General features: G+C 43.1%; 1 protein-coding gene across 1 annotated transcript in view; it reads right to left on the bottom strand.

Annotated features, from left to right (window-relative positions):
* TBC1D31 (TBC1 domain family member 31) overlaps positions 1-19,222 on the bottom strand; it is a 43,012-nt gene extending 23,790 nt beyond the window's left edge. Inside the window, exons 1-13 of the mRNA XM_075825760.1 lie at positions 19,017-19,222; positions 18,278-18,405; positions 14,409-14,555; positions 13,342-13,457; positions 11,373-11,551; positions 10,125-10,276; positions 8,810-8,969; positions 6,780-6,980; positions 6,498-6,689; positions 5,360-5,439; positions 3,644-3,790; positions 906-1,039; positions 174-307 (exon numbers count right to left, since the gene is read on the bottom strand). Of these exons, the coding sequence (XP_075681875.1) occupies positions 174-307; positions 906-1,039; positions 3,644-3,790; positions 5,360-5,439; positions 6,498-6,689; positions 6,780-6,980; positions 8,810-8,969; positions 10,125-10,276; positions 11,373-11,551; positions 13,342-13,457; positions 14,409-14,555; positions 18,278-18,354 (1,719 nt within the window). The 5' untranslated portion in view covers positions 18,355-18,405; positions 19,017-19,222. The remainder of the gene's footprint in view (positions 1-173; positions 308-905; positions 1,040-3,643; positions 3,791-5,359; positions 5,440-6,497; positions 6,690-6,779; positions 6,981-8,809; positions 8,970-10,124; positions 10,277-11,372; positions 11,552-13,341; positions 13,458-14,408; positions 14,556-18,277; positions 18,406-19,016) is intronic.
* Between the last annotated feature and the right edge of the window lie 268 nt (positions 19,223-19,490).

Genomic DNA, 19,490 nt, shown 5'->3' with positions numbered 1-19,490 from the left:
GTCCCGGAGCCTTGTGCACATTCAAGCTTCTCCTTAACAGTCGTGTGACATTTTGGGTCTCGAGTCTTTATATAACAGGCCATAAAATACCAAAGAAGTATATCCTCATCCACGCATACAAGGATACATCCAAATCACACGTGGACAGATTAGACGCAGGCTGTACTGGTTACCTGTGACGTGACGTCATACTTCACAAAGTGCTGGAGAAGCTCCTTGTCATGATGAGATAATAGATTTTCAACCATCCCAAGAATGTTTATAGGAGGATTCGGGAAATACTCAAACCAATGCTGGCACCAATTGGCTAACAGGAAAAAAAAAATACTAGTGTAAGTCTTACCAACTAATCAATAGAATTAAGTATAATGTTCAAGAGGGTCATGGGGGACTCGTAACCGGGCGCTACAGGGGTTGGCAGATTAGGAAATCCAGTTTCAAATACCCTATTAGGGAATTCTGCATTAATAGAGGAGAGTCCGCCATTCAGGATCTCAGTAGTCAGAGTGGAGAGCGGCTACTAATAATAATGTATATGTCTCTGGATGACCCAGCAAATCCATGCATTATATGGGCAGCCCACTGATTTCAATGGGAACGGTGTGCAGCTTTATTTCACCTATGGTGGCGCTGCCCAAGAGCTCAAAACCTCCTGTCGGGGATCCACACAGATTACAGGTTGATCGCTGGGACTTTTAGCATCAGGACTCCCAGTAATCATCTTATTGTAGGGGGAGGGACCCTTCTAACAAAATGGTCCAAAGCAACAGACATGAGGCAGTTGCACAAGGATCATCAACTAAAATCTGTATAAAATCCTTGACATATATGTGGAGCCACGTCTATAAGCGTTATCCCTTTAATTCATAGTGACTTTCCCTTGTAAATAAAACGATCGATCTTACTTATCACCGTGGCAACAACTTCAAAGCAGATGAGCTGGTTGTTCTGAAAAAGTTTTACAAATGGAAACGCCAAGAGGGGAAGGTACTTCGTTTCTCCAAATATCGCAGACCAATGAGCCGATGCAGATAGTGTCCTAGTCAGCAAAGAGAAACCCCATTATTTGAAGAACTCACAATTATTTATTAACAAAAAGCCTGGAAATGGCAATCATTGTATAATGAATGGAGACATATTAATGGTTTACATTTAGAGTCCGAAATCCCATCTTGACCCAATCCAGAGGAGTATCTTGTAGCTCCTGAACCCCAATGCAATATCTGTAACAGCGCTCCCCACTTACCATGCGTCTATTATAATTCTGGTATCGTCTTTTATGACAGCGAGGCCTATGGACAGCTTAGGCACCAGATCCAACTGCGATCTCTGCACCTCCTACAGCTACGCATCTAACCTAGTCCTGCTCACACAGCTGAGAGTTTACTACAATTGTATCCAGTCAAGTCCATTCTCTGTGAATTAAAGAGCCTGGACTCTAACAGATACATTTTACCTGCACTGATACATTGTAGCAAACCCTTAGGGCAGGAGACAGATTTGTGCTGCTGATGTATTGCCTAAACTGGGTACACTCTGCTGTGGGAAGTATTAGGTCTGTGCAGGTTTCAAGTATCTGAATGTAAACAAGAATGTTCCCATTTACTGACAGCAAGCAGAGATCATGAAAACGTGGGTGGATTGAAACAATATGTTAAAATTGCAGAATATTTCATTATACGAAGATCACCGCTTTAAAAGGGTCTGTCTCAACACAGACCAACACCTTTAACACGAGCAGCTCCCGAGATCCCCCAGCAAACAGTGATTTTGCCGGGAGAAGACGCAGTCGACTGCTTATTTCCCCTTCAGATGAATGGCCGTCCACATAATACATGGAAGGCCTGAGTTTGCCAGAAGAACTGCTGGTTAGCGGCTCTTCACTCCGGCTAATAGAGGGAGGTCTGAAGTGGGGAACCCTCCTCTGTAACCTCCATATACCCCAATAGTACATATGACAGGTTTTGCCTGAGGCGAAAAAGCTCTACTTTTGAATATCTTGAAAGAACTTTGTATAGTTGACAGACCCCACCTCTAACAGTTTAGGTCATCACTGCACTTTCTTGCAGTGCATTGTGGGAGATGTAGCTTTCTCTTACATCAAACTAATATTTGGAGCCTGTGTAGACTGGTTTGATGTAGTGTAGTATACATGGCTGACAATTCCCCACACATCAGTAAAATTGTGCTTCCTGTCCCAGAGAAAACACAAGACATATATACAGGGTGGGCCATTTATATGGATACACCTAAATAAAATGGGAATGGTTGGTGATATTAACTTCCTGTTTGTCGCACATTAGTATATGGGAGGGGGGAAACTTTTCAAGCTCGGTGTTGACCATGGCGGCCATTTTGAAGTCGGCCATTTTGTATCCAACTTTAGTTTATTCAATGGGAAGAGGGTCATGTGACACATCAAACTTATCGAGAATTTTACAAGAAAAACAATGGTGTGCTTGGTTTTAACGTTACTTTATTCTTTCATGAGTTATTTACAAGTTTCTGACCACTTATAAAATGTTTTCAAAGTGCTGCCCATTGTGTTGGATTGTCAATGCAACCCTCTTCTCCCACTCTTCACACACTGATAGCAACACCGCAGAAGAAATGCTAGCACAGGCTTCCAGTATCCGTAGTTTCAGTTGCTGCACATCTCGTATCTTCACAGCATAGGCAATTGCCTTCAGATGACCCCCAAAGATAAAAGTCTAAGGGGGTCAGATCGGGAGGCATTTCTTCTGCGGTGTTGCTATCAGTGTGTGAAGAGTGGGAGAAGAGGGTTGCATTGACAATCCAACACAATGGGCAGCACTTTGAACACATTTTATAAGTGGTCAGAAACTTGTAAATAACTCATGAAAGAATAAAGTAACGTTAAAACCAAGCACACCATTGTTTTTCTTGTAAAATTCTCGATAAGTTTGATGTGTCACATGACCCTCTTCCCATTGAAAAAACTAAAGTTGGATACAAAATGGCCGACTTCAAAATGGCCGCCATGGTCAACACCCAGCCTGAAAAGTTTCCCCCCTCCCATATACTAATGTGCCACAAACAGGAAGTTAATATCACCAACCATTCCTATTTTATTTAGGTGTATCCATATAAATGGCCCACCCTGTAGACTGTAAAACCAACATGTGCGAAATAGTAAAGCAAACTATACAGTACGTATAACATAATGTACACAGGTGCAGCAATGGTGAAGTAGTTTAAAAGTTTATAGTCTTGCATTTCAAATGGACTAATATTTTGTTAAAAAGTTAATTTTTCACTTAAGGGGTAACTAAACTTTTAAACAAACTTTTGACATGTTATAGTGACATATCAGAAGTTTTGATCGGTGGGGATCCGAGCACAGAGACCCCCAGTGATCGCTAAAATGAAGCTGCAGAAGCGCACAGATGATCGCTGTGCCGCTTCGTTTCTGATCGGTTTTCCTAAAGAAAAACTGAGTGAGCGTTGTACGGGCTCAATAGAAAGTCTATGCCACTATGACAGGCCAAAAGTTTTTTAAAAAAAAGTTTAGCTACCCTTTAAAGGTCATTGACAGGAGTCAAAACTGAAACAGAATCTATCATGACCTGCAAGCTTGTGGTGACAAAAGTGGATAAAATTCTGTTAGCCATCTTAATCTTACCTCTGTAAGACCCTCAGGAGCTTTGTACTCTTCAGGGGGTATTCCTGGTGAAGCAGGGTGTACTGGGGATGCGTGCCCTTGTCGGTGAGGCTGCTGAAGGCTGCATGGTTCTCGGGGAGTTGGAGAAGGGAACGCCAGATAAACATTCTGTATGAACATAAAAAGTATAACAGTCCTTAGAAGACAAAGCAATGAGAAACATTACATACCAAGGAACGACTAATTTCAATCTACGCCATAAACAGTCAAAAGATTTATCAAAATAAGTAATGGTTAAAAGGGAAGGTTCTCCCTTAAAAAGAATTGTATCATTAGAAAATTGCATATTAATTTAAATGAGGTTTTATTATAGGGCTGAGATTCCACAGGGCGTTTTCATCAGGTTTTTACTGCAGTTCAGAAGCAGTTTTCATGGGTTTCTGAATTGCTGTGAAAACCGGATGGTAAAAAATGCATGTCTTTACAAACGTTTTAACTGCGAATTTCTACAAGCAAAGCACGTGTTCTTCTATTATCACGTTTGAGGAATGGGAAATTTCTACCAAAAAAGTGAGAAGACGAGAAGTCATCCGCTGCGCCTGATCAGAGCATTTATTGATTTTGATACTTACCGGCATCTGCAACTCAAAGATTTTTGGTCTGCTCAATATGTGATATGTGTATGTAGGTATTACACCTCTTGCACACGACCGAGTTCGGGCCTTGAAAAACGGTCCGAGTGTCGGCTGAATTTTCCAGCCCAACCGCGGTCCAGGTGAACGGGACTCCTGGCATAATAGACATTTTATGCTGCTAGGAGTCCCTGCCTCCCCACGGAACTGCTGTTCAATACTGAACAAAATTATCCAGTACGGAACAGCAGAGCCTCCTAGCCTCATAAAATGCCTATTATGCCAGGAGTCTCATTCATCTGTACCGTGGTCAGGCTGGGAAATGCAGCTGACACTCGGACTGTTTGTCACAGCCGAACTCGTTCGTGTGAAAGAGGTGTAAGGGTTATCGTGATTTTTAAAATTTAGGAGGTGTTGTGTGCCTCAGGCTCAGCATGGGTCTGACTTTTAGCCACAAACATGAATTTCTATGCATTTTTTTACACAACGTTATGCTTGAATGCTTGCATTTTTACAATGCGTCAAGTGTTTACTTTCAGAAAATATATGGGTATGGGGGTATAATCTACAATTTATTTTTTAATATTATAATTCAGGTTTTAGCGTCAAAAGTGTGAAAATTGTGCAAAAGGCTTTAACTCGTCAGAAAATGTCACCGTTGGAAGACTGGGTCTTGTGATCCCCACCAATCACTAGCATGAAGGGGCTGCTCTTCTACTCTAAGCTCCTTATCTTGGAGATCTTTAGAGTTACGAGTCTGTCATCAAATTCTCCTATTCATTGCAATGGGACTGAATGTGCATTACTGTCATATCGCAACGAATGGGAGATTCCAACCACAAACTTGAAACTAAATGTCTACGCTCAGAATAACACAATTAGAGGACGGACAGATCACCATACCCATCTGATGTTGCTCTCAATTCCTGTCATCTGATCGGCTACAAGATGTTCTATTCCCCATCTACTTGACGTTGCCTGACACAACCTCTGTTCTTACACCCCAGTCCATCATATGATCAAGTGGACACTGTTATTGATCTACAAGTTGACATTTAGGAACAGAAATATTGAATACAAGAACATGTTGTGATCCAATTCTTACCTGTATTTTGCTGGATATTCTCCAAACCCCTTTAGTATAGCTCGGAGCCGCTGCTTGCTTAGTCCACTTGGTAACTCGTTCTGTAGCAAAGATGAATACAAAGCTATTACTGTTTGCAAGAAAATAAGGACCCCAAATCCACATGCAAAATGATTACGTTTCTCTTCTTGTAACTAGAAAACTGTGAATCCAAATTGGAATACAGAGCAAAACCAAATAAAAAAACCACGTATTTTATGCAAGTTAAGCTGGTTTTCTTGAAATAACCCCCTTAGAGCCGCACCATCACTGCCCCGCAGTAAAACGGCATGTAAGTGCATTTTTTTGCTGTGGCTGTAACGAGATTGCAGTGAAAGCTTTACAGATAACCTGCTCTCTGCCATTACCATTATGCCCCATAAGAATACACCCTTTAAAGGGGGTATTTCCATCTTCGATATTTAAGTCATATTCACAGGATATGCCAGAAATGTCTGATAGATGCCGGTCCCACCTCTGGGAACCACATCCATCTACTGAACGGTGTGTCCCCTGACCCCGTCCCAACTGGGGAGCTGGCTGCTGTATCTAGGCGTGGAATCAGTAGAAAGGTGGCCGGGAATTACGGAAACCCGCTCTTTTCGTAACTGATGTGCCATAACTGTCTTAGATGGGTATACCCCTTAAAGTATGTACAGGTTTTCAGCCCCTGGCTGTAAACAAGAACGGTCCTATTCACTGTCAGCAAGCAGAGATCTAGACAATGGTCAGTATTTGAAACACAAAGTATATTAGAAAGTTGTAGAAAACTAGCTTTACTTACAACCCAAAAAAACGCTTGAAAAAGTCTAGAACCCATTCGCTTCCTCAAGTCCGTGTCACAATGTAAGTGGAATAATAGAAGCCTTTATAGGAATTATTATTGGACACATTTCGGCTTGTAAAGGGAACGATTGTTGTAATAACATTATATTACAGATTCACTCATAAGGACATTCCATAATATATCATTACAAGTGTCTCCAAGCCAAAATGTCGCTTTTATGTACCCCGTTTCCTGTAGAAATGTTGAACCCGGCCTTTAGTTTGTCGTTTCCTTGGTCGAAAAACAGAAAACACTTTTACAAACAAATCTACAATATGTCATAAAACAACGCACCTCTTTGTTATCGGACGTGTTATTCTCCTCTGGTTGCAGATATTTCGTCTTCACTACTTCTTGTTTGGACTTCCAAGGCCGACAAGGTCGTCCAGTCGAAACGTTCACTTTCTCAATAGTCGTCCCAGACTTATTAGCGGTAGAGTCCTTGTCTTTTGTTAAATCCACTACTTTCACTAGCGGTGGTGGCGGCTGAAATAAAGAACATAGCACAGAGATTAGTAATAGCAAAAGCAGAGGATCATGGGAGAAAGACGTTTAGAGAAATGATCTTGGCCCTACCTTATTCATTTCTTTAGTCAGAGCTTGGACGTTGTATAGGTTAATGCTGCCATTTTCCATGATGCTGGCGATGTATCGACCATTTGGACTAACAGATGACGTTACTATGCCGTCCTCATCGCTTCCGATGTCAAACACAAGTTTACACGTCTGAATATTGATGAATCTCATTATCCCATCTTGACTGAGCACCCCTAGAACCTAGAATATCACATATGAGCAATGGTTATTAATGTAGCGGGAGTTGAATACTCCATGTTCGGTCAGCCAATCCGGGCTGCATTTTAGGGCCCATCTTTGTCCCTCCCGAGAAAAGTCAAGAGAAGAAGTAGGGTGACCGTGACAAGTGCCGCAGTTTGTTAATTCTAGCAATCATTGGTAGTCACGCTGACAACTTCTAATCTGTATCTACCCTTTATGATATAACCTCCAGCACCTTATATATCTGGGTTCACTCTTGCCATTTGTCAGGTGACAGGTTGTCGGGAGCAATCAGTAAACTACCAGGTATAGATTGAGCACTTGGCACTCAGAAGACTTGGTTAGGCCCCATTCACATCTCGTAATTTCCCTAGTGTGTACGTCGGTAAAGCTACTAACGTACATGATAGACGTGTCCAGGGGGCTCTATTAGCCCGACGGAGGACAAAAAAAGTGTCTGTTTGGTCTCCATCGGGCTGGTACATGTCAGTATTTCTTTTTTAGGTACGAAATAGTGTAGTAGACCACGATATTCCACCCCGCAAAAAAGTTAAATACTGCATATTGCTCTGTATTATTTTTTGACGTGGATGGCTATAGGTGACGGATGCCATCACATGCATCCGTTAAACACTTAACATCATGAGCTTTTCATCACGTACCCGTTAAATGGATGCCATATTAGTCTATGGGTGACACATACGTCAAAAGTTGAAGATATTTTGTAAAAGAAAATCCCACTGAACGGCGCTGATCCACCCAAATGTAAAGAAGCTAATCCAGTAGGCTCCCTGGAACAAGGAGCTACCGGTGGAGATTCCAATAAGATCATAGACTGTTAGGTAAGGATCTTTAAACTAGTTATTGCATTTTTAAAAAGTTACATATATGGAGATGTTACGCGTTTCGAGACCGAACTGGTCTCTTCATCAGGCAAGGAGAAAACACAATTGTGTGTGTTCGGTCTCGAAACGCGTAGCATCTCCATATATGTAACTTTTTAAAAACGCAATAACTAGTTTAAAGATCCTTACCTAACAGTCTAGGATCTTATTGGAATCTCCACCGGTAGCTCTTTGTTCCAGGGAGCCTACTGGATTAGCTTCTTTACATTTGGGTGGATCAGCGCCGTTCAGTGGGATTTTCTTTTACAAAATATCTTCAACTACTGACAACGGAACCCTACGGGTCACAGGACATATCCCAGGCTGCAGACCCCCTCTGATTTTCATGCTATCAAGGACGTTGTGCTCCCAGCACAACGAGATCAGGTGAGCACCGTCCTGTATTTATCTATTTGTTCAATCGCCCAGGGATGATGCCCCTTGTGCGCCGTGTTTCCTTTTATCTTTTTTTCTATAGATACGTCAAAAGGTCACGAGAGCTAATGACATATCCATTAAACAGATGCCATAATAGTTTATGACGACGGATGCCACTGGTAGTCATCTGCCACAGCCTACGTTTAATCTATACGTTGGGGGCTTTTCCCAGCATATACGTTAAACTTAGGCCCAAACGAGATGTGAATGGGGCCTACGTATTAACAAATATGGAATCCTATGCAGAATAAGCTTGGGGAAAGAGACAGATATATTCATACAACCCGGATTATTTTTGTGGGAATCGGTCAGCAGTTTTAAGGCCTTAAAACTGCCGACAGAGCGATATATGGAAGGGGAGGGCATTGTAATGATACCTTTTGTCTCGTTCATGCACATTGAGTGACGAGTCTAGCGGTCGCCTGATTGGCCGCTAGAATCGTCACGGTCAGCAGAGAGTGTCATTTGTGACCGCCGCGCAACACAGAACAATGTGTAGTCACTGACCTGGCTGGAGCCGCCATCAAAATTATCAGGAAGAAACTCCAGCTGGCGCACGCTGCGCACTTTACTGGGCATCTGGATGATTCTGAACAGTTGTTTGGAGCTCAAGCACCACAGATGCAGGTTGTTGGATTTCCCTCCTGCTGCCAACATCCTCCCGTCCCTGCAGCACAAACACAGAGAGAAGAACATTACTGTATGACCCCACGCAAAACAGTGATGGAATTTAGTTTTGGAAATATAAGGCAAAATGTTGCACAAACCACTTATACAGGTGAGGTCGTCCTTCAGCCACACAAGGGGGGGGGAAAAAAAACTGGAAAAAATGATGTCTGAGAATTCACAGCTGCTTACCAAAGGCAGAAAAATTGGGAAGGAAGTGGGTGCACACGAAGCTTACAGGGGGGTGTAAAAGAACATGTAGGAGATGCTATGGACAGAAGCACCAATTTTGTAGAATAGACACTTCAGAGAACACTTCCAGGATCATGAATCCAAGACACAGGCGTCTGTCACCAGAATGTCTAAATTAAACTAGTACCAGGGTATTGTAGGAGAGTAACCTGCTTCTAACGTTTATTTTCAATTTGTGTTTACTGCCCACTTTGTAGGGAAATCAGTTTTATTAACTATATGCTAATGAGCATTTAGGTGCAACCAGGGCGTCACCTTTAATCCTAAACCTTAACGTCGCTCCCCGGTTTAACCCCTTTCCTCCCTTCTCACATCGACAGGGGCCAGGCAGCGTAATTGGCGCGTTCATGCCTTGCCCCGTACTGTCTGTAACAAACACGCGTCCCTGCTCTTTACTCTTCGCAAGCGCAGTAGCGCCGATTAGAACGGAGAGCAGAAAGCTCATATGGCGCAGAGTAAAGAACAGAGCAGCCAATAGAAATAGCTTTCTGCCCGGCTTGTCAGGGAAGGAGCAGAGTCTCTGCAGTAGCATGGCAGTAGAGCGGAGACTCCTTACAGCTTGTTAGGACTGTAAAGCTCTGAATCCTGACAGGAGATACAAACCCTGCACATGCCCGCTTAGTCTTTATTGTTTTATATAATTATATTTTCATTGGTTTCCATCTACTGGGAAAGTAGGAAGGGACTATATTGTCAGCTGCCAATGGAGGAAAGGAGACTAATCCTGCTCAGAGTCTCTCCCCCAGCAGCATTCAGGGGATACAAGGAAGAAAAAGAAACATGACAAAGGTATTTTAAAATGTATTTCTGGACTTTTTGGTATGAAAATGAATAATTAGATAACCCCTTTAAGTGTAACATCAAAGAATTTCACTCGTTTTTCCTCACAGACTAGGAACTGTACCTTGTAATGGCAAATGCTTTATACTGGAAAACCGATCCACTCTCTGCAGCTGGCAGCTGGTATTTGCAGATGAGGGTGTCACTTTCCCATGCAAAGATGGAATTATCTTTAAAGCAACTAAGAATTGTATTACTTAACGGAAGGAAAAATACCTGCAAAAATAAAAAAAATATTATGGCTTAGAAAAAAATCACAACTGGCTGTGAGTGCAAGAAAAAGTCTACGCATCTTTTGGTTACCTGCCTCTTGGGATTTATCAACCCGGTCTTAAAGGGGTTTTCACATGAAGGACATTTATGACATATCCACAGATGTCAGATAGATGCAGGTCCCACCACGAAGACCCTCTAGAGCCGGGCCCCCCCCAAACCCCGTTCTAGCTTTTGGTGCGAATGCTGCCTCCCGGCCACTTCCTGACTTTATGGTCGGGACATGGTCAGGAGCTACGGAAACAGCGTAGCTCGCTGAGCTACGCCGTTTTCGTAACTCCTATACTAGTGAAAGGCAGTTACGGAAGCAGCGTAGCATGCGAGCGATGTTGTTTCCGTAATTACCATTCAGTTCTATGGGACTGCCGGATTGCGTAACTCCCGACCATAAAGTCAGGAAGTGGCTGGGAGGCAGCATTAGCACCAAAAGCTAGAACGGTGTTTAGGGGGCCCGTTCTAGAGGTGGGGCCCCGCATCCATCTGACATTTATGACATATTGTAAATAATAGTGTTCTAAATGCATAAACGATATTGCTAAGACCTCAAGCACACGACATTCACCCATGTAAAGTATGGGAGCACAGCCCGTAAAATACGGAAAATAGCTATGATTAAGAACCTCAGAAGTTTGAAACGCGTAAGCGTGGTCCTGGGATTGTCATTTTAATTGTTCTGATACACCATTTTTTCATGTCCATTGCCTAAGATGTATAGTATCCCATGACAGCAGTAAAAGCAATCCAGGACTGTCCTGCTGAATACTGGGGTCTCTGGCGGACTGAATGAATAAATGACCCTGTTTAGGGCACTCGTACTTACCATCTGGTCTACCGGGCTGCGGACATTTTTAATGTTAGCTGGGAAAGGAGAGATGATTTATGTCCTCAATTGCAACTAACCCGAGAGATAATCTAAGATTGTGGTGACAGATTGTGTTCCCCGATATTACTTGTATTGAAGTGTAATTCTATATAAATAAACACGCACTGACGGTCTTATCATGTACATCCATTCAGCAGTGTATATAGAAGTGCTCACCTTCTGTATCCCTACGGACTGGCGTACATTTAGCTTTCTTTTTCTCTGGAAGGTGTCCAGGTCCCACAGCTGAGCCGTCTCACTGGATGTGGTGACTGCGTATCTGCCGGACCCATGTACAGAGATGGATGTGACGGTAGAATCATGGCCACGCATCCAGCTCACCAGCTCCTTGTTATCTAGAAAGCAAAACAACAGCGATGGGCGCGACGCGTCAGAACTACTGACATTTTCAGACTTGAGAGTGGCTGGTTCATGTAATACACTGACGGGCTGTGTCCGCCAGGGTGCTATTTGCAGAACGTCCGTAAGATGAGACAACGCCTTTAATCCGTGGGAGACAGACAATTTTTGTTTTTCTCATTTTAGATTTTGCATTGTCAGATTCGAAGGGCCGTAACGTTTTATATTTCCGTCGACATAGGATTTTATTTTTTTGTGCAGGAGGAGTATTTAATAGTACCATATAATGCACTGGGAAACTGAAAAAAATGTCTTTGTGGGGTGGAATGGGGAAAAAAAACCTGTGATTCCACCATTGTTCTTTGTATTTCGCTGTTACTGCGTTCACCGTGCAATAAAAACCACATGTTTACTTTATCCTGGAATTTATACGTTTGTTTTTACGTTTAAAGGAGTTTTCCCCATTAGGGACATTTATGATTTATCCACAGGATATGTCATAAATGTCAGATAGATGCGGGTCCCACCTCTGGAACCTGCACCTATCTCTATAACAGGGCCCCCTAAGCCCCGTTCTAGCTTTTGGTGCTCACTTTGCCACCCGGCCACTTCCTGATTACATGGTCGGGAGTTACGGAAACCACGTAACTTGCTGAGCTATGCTGTTTCTGTAACTCCCATAGTAGTAAATGGCGGTTACGGAAGTAGTGAAGCTACGTTGTTTCCGTAACTACTATTCGGTTCTACGGGGCTTACGCAAACAGCGTAGCTCAGCGGGTTGCGGGTTGCGTGGCTCCGAACAATGTAATCAGTAAGTAGCCGGGAGGCAGAAGGAGCAGAAAAAGCTAGAATGGAATTTAGGGAGCCCCGTTCTAGAGATAGGTGCAGGTCCCACCTTTGGGACCCGCACCGATCTGACAACTTTTTGCGTTGCCACATTCTGAAACCGATAACTTTTATTTTTTCATCGATTGAGCGGTATGGGGGCTTGTTTTTTGCGGTACGAGCTGTAATTAACATTGGTACCATTTTGGGGCGCATGCAAGTTTTTGATCACTATTTATTAAATTATTTTTTTTGGAAGCCAGATGACCAAAAAACAGCAATGCTTGTATTGTGAATTATTTTTTTTCCTATGGCATTGACCTAGTAGATTATAGAACGTGATATTTTAACTAGTTCAGACTTTTACATGTGCGGTGATTCTAATTAGGTTAACTTTTTTTTTTTTTATTGCTTACATAATCTTTTTTGTATAAAAAAAACCTCTTTTTTAACTTTGCATTTTCACTTTTTTTAATTTATATTTCAAAAATGTTATTAAACTTTTTTTTGTTACTTTTTATTGTTAGTCCCTCGTGGAGACTTTACCATACAATACGCTGCAATACTTTCGTTGCGGAAGGGGAGATCAGGGTAGAGAGAGAATCCCCGCTCTCTGTCTAACCACTCAGATGCCGCGGTCGCAAATGACCAAGGCATCGGAGGGGGTTAATAAGCCAGGATTGGAGTTATCCCGGCTGTTCCCAACGGGTGTGACAGCCGGCACCTGCCGCAGGCTATATGCCCCTGAGCCACGTGAAGGAAGTGCACATACGGCGTAACTGTACGTAGCATGTCTCTTAGGGGTTAATACACTAATCTGTGACAGAGGAGTCTGATACTCTGCTGCTTCTGTCACTAGGAGATTCAAAACAAACACTTTTGCCAAAAAGGGGCCTGTGATGTCATCAAACCTATAAGAGAAGAACCCGGAGAATGACATATTGTGTAATATATAAATTACCTGTGTCGTAACACTTGACAGAGTAATCAGCCAAAGCCACAAGGAATTCAGATTTCCTATGTAAATTAAACGCCAGAGCAGTGCACGCCTGCAAAGTTCTCTGAACAAGATCAAATCTAAGAAAACAATATAAGAAAAAAAACATTAACACCTTTACATGGCCCAGGAATAGGAATATTAGTACATTCATCCATTATAGAGAACCTGTCCCCTCTCCGGACACGTCTGTTTTACAAAATAATTGTATTCCCCATGAAATAACAATTCTGGAACATCTTTTCTTAGAACTTTCCATTTTGCCGTTCCTCTGTTATTCCTCCTAGAAACATATGAATAAATTGACAACTGGGCGTTACCATTTGGGAGAATGTCCCCCCAGACTGGCAATGTCCAATCAGTGCTGAGTGTCTCCTACTTTGTAGGGACACGCCCCTTTGACAAGAGGAATGGTAATGTCCAAGTTCTCAGTTTATTAATACATTTCTAGGAGGAATAACAGAGGAATGACAACACAAAGTTCGAAGAATTTTTTTTCCAGAATTGTTATTTCATGGAATACAAGTATTTACTAAAATAGACATGTCAGGAGAGGTGACCGGTCCTCTTGAATGTTGTTGTCTCATGAAGGAAACCTCTTAAGACATATGGATGTAGTGGGGGGGGCACTCGGGACCCGAGAACAGAGAGTGGCTCTTGATCTGGTGGACCTGGAATGTCCATGCATTACATGGACAGGCATTCATTTGAAAGACCGCCATGTAACGCTACATTTCCCTTGCAGCGCCCAAAAACGTCTGGCCAGAAGCAGCTTTCCCTTGGTGATAACATGTGACTGTCGGGGGTTAGAGAAGAAAAGGTTAAACATTTATCACCTATCAACGTGCTAGATCACTGGGGTCCTCATGATCATTAGTACGAGGGACCCCCAACCCCCATGCCTCCTCACCAGCAGTACCGCGGTGATAAGGAGATTGTATTTAGCGGAGGGGGGGGTGGGTCGAGCGTGCTTCACACCAACTTTATTTGTTGTTTTGTCAACACTTTTTAAAGGACAAGAATCTTCTCACCTGTTTCTGTTGAGGTTGAAGTGATAAATACTTCCTAAGTGATCTCCGGCAAGAAAGCAATCTCCAGAGCTGTCAAACGCAACCTGTAAAAACCGCATTGTTTTTGCCTGGGAACCCACCGCTCCATGGAGTAAATTCACTATAATCCTGCAAAGAAAAAAAATGGATAATTCATAAGGACAAATATACTTGCGGCCCCTGTGAGTGGCACAGTCCGACATTGTGGCCCTAGGACCAAAAAAGGATGTGCACCCCTAACCTATAGGAATGCCGTGGCGGTCTGTACAGGCTCCATGCATTCTTTGCGGTGTGTATGAGGACTTACTTCTAGTGAGAATAATCAATGTCCTCCATGAGTCCATACACCGCTCACTCGGCTATCCAAGGAAAGCTGACCAGAAACGAAGCGGCGAACGAAGCGGCGTAGCGCTCACCCGAGCGCTTCGGTCTGTTCTCTTTATTGATCGGTGAGGGTCTCAGTGCCCAGGCCCCCACTAATCAAAAGTTCTGAAATGTCACTATGACATGTCAAAAGTGTAAAAAAAGTTTAGTTAGACTTTAAAGCAGATCCGTCGTCACACTTTGCTGTTCTGTTTAAGGGCAGCATTATATGGGGACAGGTCGGCTCTACTATTAGCCTAATAAAGAATACAGCAGACTCCTAATTACTAGTAGGGATGTCACGATACCAGAATTTGGACTTAGATACCGATACTTTGTGTAGTACTGCGATTTCCGATCCCAAAACGATACTTTGCCAACAATAAAACTATTTAAAAAAAAAAGTATTCTCATTTTCGGATGTGAGGCACGAGGTGTGATGAATTTTGAACCCCCAGATGCCTCACCTTCATAGTAATTAACCCCATCATGTTCCCCAGTCATAATGGGCAACATTGGGTTAATGTGAGGTACATGATGGGGTTAATACTTTTAATGTGAGGTTCAAAGTTGATCATACTATGTGCCTCACATTAAAGGGTAACTAAAAGTTCAACAAACTTATGACATCTCATAGTGACTCCGAGCACTGAGTCCCCCACCAATCGCTAAAACGAAGCCGCAGCAGTGTTCGTGTGAGCGCTCAGCCACTTAATTTCTGTTCGGCATTTTCCGTAAAGCAGACGCAGCGGTGTACAGGGTCATAGACTTTCTATTGAGTCCGTCCTCCGATACACCGATTTCCGGAAAAAGACTATCAGAAACAAAGCAGCTGAGCGCTCACACAAGCACTTCTGCCGCTTCGTTTTAGTGATTGGTGGGGGTCTCAGTGCTCGGACCCCCACCAATCAATATTCTGACACGTCACTATAACATGACAGAAGTTTGTTGAACGTTTAGTTACCCTTTGATAAGTGACCCCATCATTTCCCTCATAACGGCAACATTGGGGTAGCCCCTTAGGAACACGGCCGATTTCAGCCTTGAGGACAGAACACTTTTTTTTTCCTCTTTGCATCCCGCGCTCATAACTTGTTACATTTTTCGCTAGACGCAGCTGCATGAGGCTTTGTTTTTTGGTACATTTACATTATCGCTTAATTTATATACATTTTATGTGGACAAAAACACAGAAATAAAAAGCAGTTTAATCATCAACGATGCCATAACTTTGCTGTGCAGGTTATTACGGACGCGATGATCCCAAATATGTTTTATATTTTATGTTTTGGGACTTATTTGAATAATGTTTATTGTTAAAAAATAAAAAAAGGGTCATTTGTGTATTTTTACAATATTTAACATCATTTTTATTCTATTACTTTTACACTTATTTTTTTTTAACTCTTCCCGACATATGATATACAGTTACGTCATAGCGGGGTAGGGGAATTATGGTAAGGGCTCACGGAGTGAACCCGCTCCATACGATGCTGGTGTCGGCTGTTTGTTACAGCCGACACTTCAGAGTAATGAGCGGCATTGCGCTCGAGTGTGATCCCGCTCGTTTAACTAGTTAAATGCCGCGGTCAATAGCGACTGCAGTATTTATTTAATCGTAAGAAAGAGGGGCGACCCCCTCTAACAGCTCATTGCGCCCCTCGCAATGCAATCTTGGGGGGGCGATGGTTGCTATGGCTGCCTGGGGGCCTAATGAAGACCTCCAGGTCCGCCATCTTTGTACACCTATTAACCCCTGTCTCCGGCAGGGCTTAATAGTTGCCAGTCAGAATCACGATATACTGCAATACATTAGTATTGCAGTATATCGTGCAAGCGATCTAACGATCGCTGGTTGAAGTCCCCTAGGGGGACTAATAGAAAAAAGTAAAAATTAGTTAAATAAAGTCTTATTTTTGTGTCAAAAAAATAAAAATATTAAAAAAACAAAAACCTTCTCCCATTTCCCCCCTAGAGCATAGTAAAAAAATAAATAAGCATAATTGTTATCGCCGCGTCCGTAAAAGTCTGAACTATTACAATATATCATTATTTAACCCGCACGGTGAACGCTGTAAAAAAAAAAAAATTGTAAACGCCAGAATCTCTATTTTTTGGTCACAAAATCTCCCACAAAAAATGAAATAAAAAGTGATCAAAACGTCGCATGAACCCCAACAGGGTATTATTAAAAACTACATCTCATCCCTCAAAAAATAAGCCCTCATACCGCTTAATCGACGGAAAAATAAAGACGTTACGGCTCTCAGAATTTGGCGACACAAAATAAATGTTCTTTTTTACATTTGGTTTTTACTTGTAAAAGTAGTAAAATATAGAAAAAACTATATATATTTGGTATCGCCGTAATCGTATTGAACCACAGAATAAAGTTAACATGTGGTTTAAATTGCACAGTGAATTCCGTAAAAACGGCGCGCAAAAAACCATGGAGGAATCGCTGTTTTTTTTCATTTTCTACCCCACAAATAATTTTTTCCCATTTCCTAGTACATTATACGGCAAAATAAATGGTGCTACGAAAAACTACAACTCGTCCCGCAAAAATCAAGCCCTCATAGGACTATATAGACGGAAAAATAAAGACGTTATGGCTTCTGGAATGTGGGGAGGAAAAAACGAAAATTAAAACCTGAAAGTTGTTTACGACGGGAAGGGGTTAATGTACTGGCATATATCTATATACTGATAGTACACAGGCATATATCTATATACCAGTACATTAGCCTGTGCACTAAAAGTACACAGGCAGTTGCAAGACATACCTCAGTATGCCCTAATAACAGGAAATATGGTCAGACAGCCCTGGCGTCCGTCAATAGACCCTCAGCTGTCTGCCCATATATGGTATGTCCCAGAGATTCCCTGTGATGCGATCAAAGGGGGGTCCCCCCTGCTCATTCTGCGGTCCGCTTTCATCACAGCATTCAAGGAAATAGCGGTGGAGAGCAGAGGTTTCCCCGCTCCTGATTGCGCGCGTACCCTTGTTGGGCACACACCATCGGAATGATGTGATGCGGCCGGCACTGAAGAGAGAGAACATAACTGGCGCTGTGCAGTGTGCCCGCCATGTGCTCTCCCTCCAGGGCCGGCGCCTCTGCTAGTTAGCAACACAGTTTAGTATCGAAATACATGAATCCACGGTACTGAACTGTTTGGGGGTGCACGGTATTGAAATAGTATCGTACAACTCCAATTACAAGTCCGCTGTATTCATGAGCAGAGCGCTCCCCCGCCCCCTCACATAAGTGACTGACGAAACGGAAACCATCAGCAATGTTTCCGTCACCGTTGATATCAATGGAGATGCAAACGGAAGCTAGGGTTTCCGTCTGCCTTTCCGTTGAGGGGTTCACCCGACGGAACCCAACGCTGATAGGGTAAATGCCTGGCTGCCAGCGATCATTCTAGGGGCAGCAATCAGAAAGGGGTCACCTCTGATGAGACAACCCCGCACGTACACGTACCCCTCATTAGTAGCCGCTGTCGGCTTCCTGTGCCAGATCTTCCCGGTCTCTTTGCTCCCCAAGTCCGTAGTTTGCATGACGCCAGATTGAAGGCGACGAACTTGTAGATTTTCTTGGGTGACGATGAGCTGAAACAAGACACAGTGTGAATATAAATGTATGAAAACGGCTCCATACTACAATGTGTCAGTCATGGTGGATTATACCCAGAAATAAACCCTATGAAGACATATGTAGATCATAAAGTGGAACCCCCTCCTCATAACCCCCCTCTATGAGCCAGAACACAAAGCGCGTCTCCTGCCAGACCGCCAGGACAATCAGCCGATCACAGCGGAGCTGTCCAGTTGCCTGTTTTTATAAAGTTGGGTGTCAAGCAAGATGACCACCATTACAGCGCTCATAGGGGCTGTCACCCATCTTTCCCAGGCTCCTGAATAGAAAACCTGTCTAGTTATACGGTAATTCGTTTCTCGCATTCAGGACACCAGGTGACCACACATACAGGTGCTGTAGTTGCGGCCATATTGGTTGTCACCCAGCTTTCTCCACAACAGATAGGACTGATGGAACTAGTCATGGATTGACAGGGAAGTACAAGTCCTTTATTTAGTCTAGGGACAAACAGAATGGTATAATGTAATAATACTATATAATGCACATATCAGCCTGTGCTCTGGTGCATGATAACTGTATATATCGCGTCTTAGTCGTGTCACATGTGCCGTGTGTACAGTACCTGGTCTTGCCGCAGTTGTGAGGAGACTTGGGAGTAATGATAACTGTAGGTATATGGGAGTGGAGGAGACGACAAGCCACGCCCCCCTCCCCCGGTCGCTACACCTGAAGAGTTGCGGGGCAGCTCAGCGGGAATGTTAGCCACGCCCCCTGAGATTGACGCCTAAACTATAGACGCTTGGAATCCTGGGTAATTCTTATTTTCTTTAGCGAGACTAACGAGTGACGTAATTTGACCGTTACATAAGGAGTGTGGGAAGTATGGAAAGGCCGTCACGTGCACGCGTTTCTCCTGGGCCGCCATCTTAACTCTGGTCAGATTGCCAGTAGTATAGGTGTATTTTATAATACTCTCACAGCGTGAATTGTCAGACGCCAGAGTGTCAGTGCGCTCTGAGGGAGCGGGTATATTTGTTTTTTTTTGCATACAGACTGCAGATAGGCTTATACACGCTAGTGCAAGAGAGTAGTATAG

This window comes from Rhinoderma darwinii, chromosome 5 (assembly GCF_050947455.1).
Source record: "Rhinoderma darwinii isolate aRhiDar2 chromosome 5, aRhiDar2.hap1, whole genome shotgun sequence".
Lineage (NCBI taxonomy): Eukaryota > Metazoa > Chordata > Amphibia > Anura > Rhinodermatidae > Rhinoderma > Rhinoderma darwinii.
Note: the sequence above shows the minus strand (reverse complement) of the source record. Positions and strands in the feature narration are given on the sequence as shown.